This window comes from Peromyscus maniculatus, chromosome 8, assembly GCF_049852395.1.
Source record: "Peromyscus maniculatus bairdii isolate BWxNUB_F1_BW_parent chromosome 8, HU_Pman_BW_mat_3.1, whole genome shotgun sequence".
Lineage (NCBI taxonomy): Eukaryota > Metazoa > Chordata > Mammalia > Rodentia > Cricetidae > Peromyscus > Peromyscus maniculatus.
Window position 1 is genome coordinate 26,712,093 of NC_134859.1, and position 12,772 is coordinate 26,724,864.

Consider the following 12,772-nt stretch of genomic DNA (forward strand, 5'->3'; position numbering starts at 1 on the left):
TCTTTATCTATAAAATAAGGAAAAGAGCTTCTGTGTCAGGCTTTATTAAAGGCTGGGTGAGGCAATGCTTTGGAAGCACTGGGCTCCATAGAGGAAATGCTGTAATCACATAAGCCAGTGGCTGTTTTATAAAGCCCCTGCTCTATCTCATTTCAGTGAAGTCCCTCTGACAAAACAACAATGCCATATTTAACTTCACACATCTGTCAACATGAGTGGCATATGAGCCATCAGTTCTAAGTCCTTCCTCCTGCTGTGTACATAAACCCTCTTACAGAACATAAATCCAGTCCATCTCAATAAATATATACTAAATATCTGATATTTGTGATCTTCCATGCCACTTTGTGGATGGAAGGAGTGTATTTTCTGTTTACGTAAGATCTCATAGTTGAGTAAAGAAGATAGTGCCAGATAACTCATATTGAATATATTGAATACCATTAAAATAATATGCAGGTTCAACTAGGGGCTCATATACTGTTTGTAGGAAGAGCATTATTAGTCAAACTCTATCCTAACAGCATAGATGAAGAGCTTTTGTAGACCAAGCATCCTTCACTAGGAGTTTCCTGCCTGCTACCATTTGTTTAAGTGATCCTCAGCTCACCTTGTGTCCCAGTAAGGATATGCAAAAGAGTGGGCTAAGATGGAGAGATCCATATCAGTCTCTGAATCAGTCAGTCAAGGCTTTCCTTCCTTTGTCACCTCTTATTAGGAAGCAGATGGGTTGGTGTCACAGTTGACGGCATTTTATTGCACAGCTGTGCAAATCTCCTTGGCCATTCAATTGGCCTTGTTAATTTAAACATCTTCCATTATCACTCTTGAGTTAGCATGCTCTTCTGGGTGACTATTTCCACCTTTCACAAGGGAGCATTATTGTATTTGAGATGCAGGTATCGGATCCCTCTGGAGACTAGTGTGGCAGATTGCTTCCCAAATCTATCAGTCCAGAGGAAATCATTACTAGAGTTCTGAAGCCCTTCAAAGGATACTTGAGCTCAATCTAGGAATGACAATACCTATTAAAAAACCCAGAGCATCTGGAAGTTTGACTCAACACAGGGACATTGGCTACAACTTGATAAACTACTTCTTTGGACTGGTACTAGCAGTATTGGCATTCTTTTAATGACTTTGAGCTTGTGGGATGGAACTTGTACATCTCAAGCCACTGATGGTGCTCAGACTTGTAATTTTGCCACTCTGCCACTCATCAAATGGCTTCTTTGCTTCACTGTGCTCACAGAGGAGATTTCATGTGTCACAGGTGGAGGGGTTAGTACCACACTGACAATTCAGTTCACCCGAGTAGAGCAAGTGCTGGCTTAAGACCTGCACAAAAGAGAAAAAAGCTGCAGAGCCAGACATGCCTTTTGATAATCTCGACACTAAGACCAGCACATCCACAAATCCTCTAATACAGACTTGGCTGTGGGAAGTATAGTGGCAGACACTCAACTAGGTGCTCTGAAAGGAAGATGCAGGGATGGAAAGAGACAAGGATCTCAACTAAAGGAAAATGAATGAATGGAAAAAGAGGGACGTTGAGATGGGCCCTTCCAGAGTGCTGATCCTAGGACACTAGACATGAAAGCAGAAATACTTCGAATTACTAAGATCACTTGGACCAGGACCTGAAGGTCAAAGAGCTCTTCAAAATTCACAAAGAGTATAGGTCAATGATAAGAAATTTGCAAGAGACAGACATATATGATGAGGCAGCAGGTAGAAGCCATAGAATGTCCGTTCTCAATATGTGACTGATGGGTTTTCATTCAGTTTTGGACCATCTGGAAAAATGACCCAAATATTTTCTCTATTTTTGCCTTTTCATGTTATTTTGTTAAAGCACCATCAACTTAGCTGGGTGGTGGTGGTGCATGCCTTTAATCCCAGCAGTCAGGAGGCACAAGCAGGTGGATCTCTATGAGTTCAAGGTCAGCCTGCTCTACATAGAACAACCCTGTCTTGAAAAAACAACAACAAAAGCACCAACAACTTATCTTTATTCAATATTTTCCTTACTACTCTTTTACATTTTATTTTCATTTGTCCTGTCCGTGTTATCTTTGAAATGGAGGGTCATTATATATCCCAGGCTAGCCTCCAACACCAAGTCCTCCAGCGTTGACCTCCAAAGTGCTGAAATTACATAACTGTATTACTATGCCTGGCTCTCGAGCAGTTTTAAACAAAGCAATAGTAATAATTTGTGTGTCATAAATTGGAGGAAGGGGGAATACTTGAAAAGTTGCTGATTTGTTTGGTGTTGAATTTAGATAAAGATGTTTCCAACTAGTGCGAGGATGGAGTGTTCTTGAACTTAATGAGGCTAAACATAGAAATAAAATTGGCATGGGTACCAACTTGTGCTAGAATTTTGGGGCCCAGAACCATTTCTGCTTTCTGCAGTATTACTTATTGATAAGTTGTAGATGGTTAAATGAAATCAGGTCCACAGACAGTATATGATAATTATTTTCTAGTATCTCTCATAAAACAGAAAATTTTATTTTATGTTTGGATTCAATAAAACTTTTGTTTTCAAGAGATCTTCTTCCTTAGCCTGTCATGCTAGATCCAAGGCATTCCTTACCTGACTTTATGGCAGAGGAGAGAGATTTCACTCGGGAAAATCCTTTAATCCCTTGCTATATTAAGGATGATATTTGGACAAACAGCATCAACTTCCCAAGGGCTTTGATAGAATGGCAGAATCTTAGGCTTCATATCTAAATCAAGTCTGCATTTTAACAAGATTTCTGTGGGATTTCTATACACATGAAGTTTGAAAAGCACTGTCCTATTTTTTAAGCCAAAACTTTTCAGAATCTTCTGTATTGAGACTAAGAATTCATGCATTTGGACAAACATTCTTCTCTATTACAGAAAGAATCCTGATATCTAGAACCAATCTCCCAACCTACATGTATGCCATGACCATAATAAAAGCTTCAGGCTGTACCTTGTCCATAGGCTTCCAAACTCACAGCTAATATTATTGTTGGCTGAAGCTATTTTTGTTTATTATTTTTAATGGTTTTAGATCTGGACCATTGCATTAATGACCCCCCCCATCCAAACACAAAAAAAAATCCAAGAAATGCACTATAGTTAAATTTCCATAAATTATCACAAGACTACTCTGCACCCATATGGAGATTTAAAAAATTACTGTTTTGTCAGGGGAAATAGATTTTAAATTTCACCATTTGAAACTTTATTTGACTGTGATAGATTTTAGAGTCTCATATTACATAAGACTTTAATTTTATGAATGGTAATCTCTCTCCCTCTCCCTCTCCCTCTCCCTCTCCTTCCTTCCCTCCCTCCCTCCCCCCACTTCTCTCTCTCTCTCTCTCTCTCTCTCTCTCTCTCTCTCTCTCTCTCTCTCTCTCTCTCTCACACACACACACACACACACACACACACACACTTTGATGCAGGAATGAATATTGGGCCACAACCTTATGGTAAGCTTTCCAAGAGAGCACTACACCCTCAAACCTGACCTTCTCTTGTACAATTATTTTGAACTGCTTGTGGTCTAGAAATGGCTTTATAGCAGAACACTCATGTCTAGCAGTTCATCTAAAAAGCAGAGTGAAGAACATGATAGAAAGAGTCAGAGAAATCATTCAGAGTGTATCAACAATATGTGCTGCTGAATTTAAAAAGCCACTGCTGTGTCTTAAAAATCCTCATGAATATGGCATTGATACTACACAGTCTTGTACTTTTGCATGACTTTCAGACCTGCATATATATTGGAGTCCATTCAAACTGTAGGCTTCTAATCATGGTCACTTGATGTAGACATCATAATGATGCTTGCTTTCTTGCAACCATTTCCCCATGCTACCTCCCTGAAATGTCTGTCTGCTTTGCTTCACAAAAGGCAGTCCCATCTCTTTTATTGCAAATATTTTCTCTGTCTTGGAAACTTATTTGGATTAAAATGATGTTTAATCTACTAAAGAATGTTTACTCTTAAGGATTCATAAGTCTTCTCATGTGCTTCTCTGCAGGCTTGGTGGGAATTACTAAGAGAACCATGTATGGTTTTCCTGCATTGTGTGAACTATTCCCATCAAACATTTAATGGGATGATTGCATTTGGATGGGTGTTTTTAAATAGTTATTTTTTCTAGCATAAATAGAATTAAATGGATTATGTATTTCATGGTTTCTTTTCCTTTATTGTGTCAAATGTTTTGCGACTATAACAAGTTGCCCAAATGTGCTGTTATTCTCGAACGTATGGATTATGGAACCCTTTTCCATACAAAGCTAATTATAAGAGTAATGTTTCTTAGAAAAGAAATAAAGAATTGCTAACAGTTCCTCAGAGACTCATAGTGACCACCTGAAAATGTTATGAGGGAGTTACATGCTAAATTTTTAGAAATTAAGTGATTGAATCGTAAAGTTTTCAAAGCACTATTGTATATGCCTGAAAGGCAGGGAATTTGAGTTCAAATGGTTCCTATATGATTCTCTAACAAATGAACTCATATCTACTGTGAATTTCCCAGTCTTGTTGATCTATGATTCTCATGTACTACCAATTGGTTGGAACAAGATATTACTAGTAGGTTAAAACAACTACTAAGTGTTGATAATGATGATAGTGACAGGTAAACGCAGATAAAAACTGCAAAACATTTCCAATCTCATTGGGAAACAAATCTTGGATAAGTTATGGGAGGACCAAGCCACTTTAATATTCCACTATCAAAAATAAATTGTGGAATCAGCAATTAGTCCCTTATCAGTGTTCTCATTGGTCTCCACAGTTTAATGCATATTATTTGCAAACATATTATTTGTAAACATATTATTTGCAAAGTAAAATTATAAAATTGAACATTGACTTAATGAATAATAAGATATTTGTAGACTGACAGTAAAGAGAGGTAAAACTTTTTAAAATACCATGTTGCATAACAAAATAATGTCACACTTGTAAGGATATGTTCAGTTATTATGTATCTGTGTTTCAAAGTGTCATTCCTACTCCTTAGATCTCTGATAATACATTTACTTACTGATATTTGGAAGCAAAAAATGTTTCCAATGTATGCTTCCTGTATACTCATTTGTAAATGTACATACCTGTGATTCCTGATCAGAAGTGATGTCATGGTGTGAGTTCTTGTCACTCTTACTCTTCCAAGTGAATTGCAATTCACTTGTGCTTTATGCATTCATAGCCCATCTAAATCCAGTATGTAGGTTGTGGTTTTGATGATACAACCCAAAACAACATAATGGAACAGATTTAGGGGTTCGATGATTGAAGTATAAAAGGTAAGTTTGATTTGTGAGATATTAATGAAGCGCTTCAGTGCATGGCTACCGTCTGATGTGTTCTAAAGGAAATCTAATTATTTTGATTATGAATGCTATGAAAGTCAGGTCATACACAGTTGCATATATTTTCTTCTAGTTTTTAATCACTCTGAGAAACTGCTAAGCATTTCTCTAGAGAAAATTCAGAGTTAGGAGAAAACTAGGTCTGTTTTAAGCCAATCCTACATGGTCTATGGAACTGTCTTTTTAACTTCCCCGCCCTCACTCAATGAGGGGTGATTGTTCTTTCATCTGGAGAAACAGAGGGTATGTGAGAATGCATTTGATTTTCACTCGGAATATTTTAGCCTGAGCTAACCAAAATGATACGGTATGGCTTTTGAAGACTAGCAGTAGCTAATAAATGTGTGTAATGTGCTGCGTCATTGTGTTAGCAAAATCTTGGGCATCAAAGTGACCTTAAATGTTTCATTCTCAATTTCCAAACTTTCAGGACAGTTCTACAAATGTGGTCAAATCACTAATTTTCTCATCATGTGGTCCCTTGTTCTGCTCATGAATAAAATGGAATGCAGCTAAATGCTATTCATCTTAATGATTAGTATCTAAAACTTATAAAAAAATTAATGGCCGGGTGTTGGTGGCGCACGCCTTTAATCCCAGCACTCGGGAGGCAGAGCCAGGCGGATCTCCGTGAGTTCGAGGCCAGCCTGGACTACCAAGTGAGTCCCAGGAAAGGAACAAAGCTACACAGAGAAACCCTGTCTCGAAAAACCAAAAAAAAAAAAAAAATTAATAGTATCCCTCCTGTACAGTTATGAGAATTTATATGAATTATGAGAGGAGAGTCTCATTTTCTTTAATGTGGTGTAGCTCCTAGATGGTCAGTCTCAATCCAGTAGCTGACCTCACATCCAGGAATATAGAGACAGCACAATTGGAGTTGATGGGTTATCAAGTTTAAAATAAAACAAGAAAACAGAAATTTCCAGAGGTGGGAAGGGAGGAGCTTAGGGGAGTAACTGTGGTAAAAGTGATCAAAATATGTTGTGTGAAATTTGAAAAGAATTTTAAAAAATAAAACAATAAAAAATTATGTGATTCACTTGTATATTCACTTCTATAAAGTAGCTGTTATTTCTATTATTGTCCCAATTTATATAAGAGAAAATAGAGAATAAATAAAGGTAAAATCGTTTTGCAAGACAGGAGGAAGTATACGATAAAGAACTTCTGGATAACCCTCGAATGTTCTTATGAAGCTTTTAAAATCCATTTTGAAAGTATTATTTAGTACTTAGACACATGTATAGTCAGGGTGTTGTGGGTGTGGGTGGGTGTGTCCATAGTATATAAATACCTGGATAAATCATTATAAATAACTGTCCACTCAAATCAACATGTGCCTAGCCAACACTGTCAAACACGGCGATGTTGTTCTTAATAATGCTTCCACTAGGTGAACAAATAACAAGAATAGCCTATGCTAGCTTTCTAAAATGCCTGCTGTTTTCTAATTCCTCGGTCTGTGGATGGGTAATATTCACAGTGGTGAATGAGAAGGCGGTCAGTACTGAGGAAGGCAGGGAGGGAGGAGAGGGCGTTGGAAGGGTAGAAATGGTCTTTATATGGAAAATATTCGGGGACTCATTTCTTCTCTTTTACTTCGAAGTTCTTTACCCTTTGTGTGCATTACAAAACGGGCACTTTGCCTCTTTTTTTTTTTTTTAACATATTGCTTGTTTTATGTTCCCTAGCAGGGTTGTATAGTGGGAGAATGCTGTCTTTGGACCAAAATGGCAACAGTTCCTTACTCAGTCACATGCCAGATAGGTGACTTAAAGCACATTATGTAATCTTTCATAGTCTCAGTTATTTTCTGCCATCAAGCTAGGATAAAAAATATTCATTCACAATATGTGCAGTCAAAACTTAAAACATTTATAAATATTCCTCCCCTATAAAATAATTGTAAATATTGATATAAGAAATTATTTTATTTTAGAGTTCATAGTGAAAAAAGGCCATATTTAATACATTTGTTATTTCTTAGTTGTTATCATCATCATCCTCAGATACTAGACAGGTGGTTCTCAAGGTTTTCAAGTTCCTCCCAAATATAGTTATCCAAGATGCTTATTTAACAGCAAAAGATAGTCCCTATGTCAAGCATTTTGATTATTATGATCATGAGATGATAAACCCAGATTCATTGTTTCTGAGGCTTCGGCTCTCAGTAAAAAGATGGTGTCTAGTGTCTGCTTAAGAGCCCTTGACTAGATCCATAAGTGGTAATGACTATTTCCTAAACTCTTCCCATGGGAACTGATGGTGCTTTCTTGTTTTACAAATACCCCTTTTTATGACAAATCCAATTCTAGGATGCATTTCCAAAGACCTGGTTGGATTGCTTCTAGGAACTATTGCCCTTTCTCTTATTGTAAATTGTGTTATCAAAGACAGAACTATCTCATAACTGAGATATTTCTATAAAAAAAACAAACAGAAAATAAATTAGGTTGCATTTGAGATACCAGTCTGGACCATGAAAGCCTAACATCAGGAAAAGTGCAACCTTCAAAAAATATCCTTGTCCTTTGAGAGAGACAGCTCTTTCCTTAGGATTAGGGTGAGAATTTTATTGGGGTATGGATTCTATGCTGAGAAGTTGTTTATTGTGCCATTGACTTATCACTAGAATGTACATAAAATCTTGAAATTTACTTTCAAATCAAAGTTTTATATGAAAACAGATAATCCACCAAAAAAAGATCTCTAGATTAGCTCATACTAATAATACATAATCAATTAAAACTCCACAATTGTGTTTCAATATAGTTTACGGTGTTTGAAAGTAAACAAACATTTTAAAAAGTTCACCAAAATCCGACACTGTGAACCCGGCCATATTAATGCTTACTACGTTCTTTTTAAAGCCTGTATTTGTGCATCGAATAGAGACGGATATGCTATTATGAATGGATGGAATTTCAGATGTCCTTAGGGTTACCATCATCTGAACTGAACTGTAATCTCTGCAGGAAATGGAAAACATCCTACTGCTATCACCATTTTTTCCCCTAGCATGGAGAAATGGCTCAGTGGGTAAAACTTGCTGTACAAGCATGGGAATGCCAGTTCAAATCTCAGCACTCCCGTGGAACTGAGAAATCTGACACAGGAGAATCCCCAGATGCTCCTGGGACAGCTGGTCTGGCAATGCAGGAGCAAAACAAGAGAAGCTGTCTCAGACAAGGTGGAAGGCAAGGGCCAATAGGAGAGTTTGTCCTCTGACCTTCACATGTGCACAGAGAATGCCTTAAATGACAGCTTTTTACTTTGTTTACTTTGGATGTCTAGAGATTTAACTCCTTCGTTATCAGGAAAGAGAAGTGGGTTATTGATCATGATCTATGTGCAGCTAAGTGTTTAAAGACTGGTATTCTGGTTATCCATACCACATTATTTAATAACAAGCCAAAAACAAGGAACCTATAGAGTCTCTAATTTATTTTGCTAATTTTGCAATTAGGGGACCAGTTCCCAGACTTGTAACATTCAGCTATCCAGATACTACATATTTTTAAAGACAGAATATGACATCATATGTAAAGATATGATGCATGCTTTTGCTTGAGGGATATATTTGGGGCCACATTAGATGAATCTATTAATTATTAATGTGCATTGGGTTCTGTTGCATGTATCTCTGAAAATACGGTTTATAGTCTAATACATACTATTCCCTGCACTCATGGTTTCTGTGCTCAAATGTTAAGATTCAGGGATTGAAAGTATCATAATTATACAGAATCTTTTCACCCGAGAATATCCAATGATGAGCATCATATGGGTCCAACAAATTATTGTTAAATGAATGGTAGAACACTTCCTGAATGTAGTATGCTTTTCAATGGACACTATACATTCGGATCTGCTAGAAACTATTAGAACAAGTAGCATTTTGAAGGTTCAAAACCTTCAATGAGGAAAAAAGAGATGTTTTCAGAGATGTAGTACACAGATATTGAAAACCCAATTATTCATTTCTTCATGATGACTTCTTTTCTGACATGAAACCAAATATGTTACAATTCAAATATTCTATATTAGAGGGGGATAGTTTGATGACATTCATCACTACACTAACCACTTGAATACTTTATTTTTCTTCTTTTATCATCTCTTACACATGATCTAGGGACATGTGATAATGTGATCATGTTTCATAGACAGGGGAAGACTCACAACCAGATAGATCTATATCTGAACCCCATGTGTACCACTTCCTACGTCTAAAAGGAAGATGCTGTTCCTTTACCTCAGCCTTTGACACCTTGTATGTGTGAGTCTAATGATACCTCCCTTATGACAAGGTTGTATGAAGTTGAAATGGCTCAGTAGACTTGAAAATGCTTAGATTGCTAGTTCACACATCAAGCTACCACTGTAGGTTGTGATACATGCAGAGAGCAGCTACTACATAGATGTTCTTTCTATGTGTTTGTTTCTGTTTTGTGAACTCATGTGTGTTTCCTCTTACAGATGGATATACAACTGACGACATTGAGTTTTACTGGCGTGGCGATGATAACGCAGTCACAGGGGTGACGAAGATCGAGCTTCCTCAGTTCTCCATCGTAGATTATAAACTTATCACCAAGAAGGTGGTTTTCTCCACAGGTTTGTAGTAGAGGGGAGGGCTTATGCAAAAGAAACTTCAGCACATTTTTTCAGGATTCCTTTTCTTGAGGCTGTATCCTAAGAACCAACAATATAGAAGCCATGCTACAACTCCTGTTTCCCAGGAGGCCCCATGGTACCATTCAGAAACACAGGTATTTTTCCAGAAGGCAATCTCCAGCCAAAACAAGCCCTTCTCTTCACTTCTCATTTGCCAGAGACGAGATGGAGTATAGAGAGAGGGAGGAAGGAAGAGCTGGGACAGACTTAGGTGTATTTTTTTAATCACTTTTTTTTTTTCAATCATTATGGTTTGCTGAGGACAGCTCATTCAGCATCGAGGACAGTTCATTTGGCACCTAGCACTGTAGCATGGCATCCTTTACGATCAGTAGCCTGGAAGGCCACATTTTCCTTAGAGCTTGGGATTTTCATTAGCTCCCCCTTCTCTTTCGGCTAAGGCCTCCCAAATGTTGAGATGACACGGGCCCTTTTATCCCTTTATCTCATACATCCGTGATGTTGTGGGTAGCCATACGAGCTCATCTACAAAGGACACAGGAAGGCATGCATTTGCTAGAAACTACTTTAGTGGAAGTAATAGGCTCGCTAGAATATTCCTCTTGGTGTTTTTCTTGTTGAAATGAATCCAACAGGAGCATAAGTAACAAGCTCTATCACTGCAGATTTGGAGAATTGACTTTCTGCTAAGGATCCAGAAACTTGTCGAGCTGTAAACCACTTCCAGCAAAGGCTGTGGTGACTTAGTGAAAATGCAAAGTTGTCTCTAGCTTAAGAGGGTGGAAAAAAAAAAAAAAAACAGCCCAGAAGCTTCCCATAAGTCCGCGGTTTCTAAAAATCTATAACTGGGTGGGAAAGTCTTCCTTGTCTCTCCTGCTGCCTTTTACAATTTGAACCTTTTACACTCCGCGACTGCACACTCCTATATGTCTTTTCTGTAATGTTAACTCCCCACAGCTCCACAATCAAAGGACTCAGTTTTAGGAAACTTGTTTTGTTTGCTCTTTGGGGCGGGCGTGTTTTGTTGGATGGGTTTTTTGGCGGCCTCATACATAGTGAGAGCTATGTCCTTAGGATGACATTGAATTCCTTATATCCCATGAATCTTATCTAAAACTTGTAATTCTCGAGTGATTTCTTTGCTCTCAATCAGTGACTCTCCACCTTCCTAATGCTGAGACCTTTTAATACAGTTCCTCATATAGTGACCCCCAACCATAACATTATATTTGTGAAAACCCACGTAGACACCTGGGTGCTGATCACAGACTGAAGATACATCCTATGGTTTCTGAAGGTGTTTTTTTACTTCCATTAGAGCCTACAGCCTTATTCTTATAATGAAAAAAAATTACAGGGTAAATGTAGGAAGAAAGAGTTGAAAGAGGGAACAGGGTGACTGTTCCAAATTGCATTGTCCTCACAGTTTCAGAGAATGAATGTCTTTGGTGTAATATATGAGGGTGAGCAGGAAGAACAAGGATTATTTAGTTGCTGGTAAGAACAGGATGTATTCCACACTTGAGTCCTATGTCTCATTAAAACACCTGGGCTCTCAGACTAGATTTACAGGAAAAAAATGCTCCTCACCAGTAGCTAAAATTAAATTTAGGGAAGAAGCAGAAACTTTTTATAGGCCTTTAATGGCAAATACCCTATAAATATTGATTGATAATGATGATGTTCTCAAATTGCCTTTCTAGGTTCTTACCCGAGATTGTCCCTCAGCTTTAAGCTGAAGAGAAACATTGGCTACTTCATCCTGCAGACGTACATGCCATCCATTTTGATTACCATCCTCTCGTGGGTCTCCTTCTGGATTAACTATGATGCTTCTGCTGCACGAGTTGCATTAGGTAGGCCATTTGCAAATTGTGGAGTTCTCTCTTTCCTCCACTCCCTTTCTCTCTTCCCCTCTCTCTCCCTATCTCTCCATCTTCCTCTCTTCTTCTCCTCCTCTTTCTCTTTGTGCTTCTTTCCTTTTCTTTCGCATGCATGTGTGTGTGTGTGTGTGTGTGTGTGTGTGTGTGTGTGTGTGTGTGTGTGTGTAAGCATATGAACTTTCCTTTTGCAGAATTTTGTGGTATATGGTAAGACTGGACATTTCCCATTACAAAAGTTCAGCCGTGAGACTTTGATGATCATCTGATTCAGCGTTAAATCAATTAAACACAAATTAAAGTTCTTCCATGTCAAAATTAGTTAATGGTAGAGCAGTTAGTAATGAAATTGGTTTCATCAGTTTGATAGTCTTATCAAAACATATTTCATGTAATAATGCTTGCATAATTGCTCAATTTGTCTCCATGCTCCTTTACCTGTGAAATGTTTCCTTTAATCCCACACCCCAGCATGGAGATGTGCTATATAACAAGTGTATAAGCAACAATTTTTCCTAGGGTTTATTCCTGCTTCAAGGCAGCATGTAGAAGACAGGAGACAAAAGAGTCAAAATGCTGGGACATCCTTTGTAGAATTGTTCACCATATGCCTGACTGTGTTTTTCTCTCCTAACACCAGATGTGAATAAATTACATTTCATAAACATTTTTATGAGATTCAAGTAAAGTAAACTGAATGACCTTTTGCACAGATTTTTTCTATTTACATTTTCTGACTATTCCCTTTAAAATAAGGGATTGTTTGACTTCATCATGAGATCCTGATTCAGTCATTACACTCACAGGAAAACCATTCATTTTGCATTGACAAAACATTTGCTTAGCGTCTACCATGTGCTGACATAATG

At 37.7% G+C, this 12,772-nt stretch overlaps 1 protein-coding gene across 2 annotated transcripts in view; it reads left to right on the plus strand.

The window, feature by feature from the left end:
- Gabrb2 (gamma-aminobutyric acid type A receptor subunit beta2) overlaps positions 1-12,772 on the plus strand; it is a 216,687-nt gene that overhangs the window by 167,888 nt on the left and 36,027 nt on the right. For both annotated transcript variants that reach the window (XM_006971617.4, XM_016005044.3), the window contains exons 7-8: positions 9,865-10,002; positions 11,727-11,879. In XM_006971617.4, the coding sequence (XP_006971679.1) occupies positions 9,865-10,002; positions 11,727-11,879 (291 nt within the window). The remainder of the gene's footprint in view (positions 1-9,864; positions 10,003-11,726; positions 11,880-12,772) is intronic.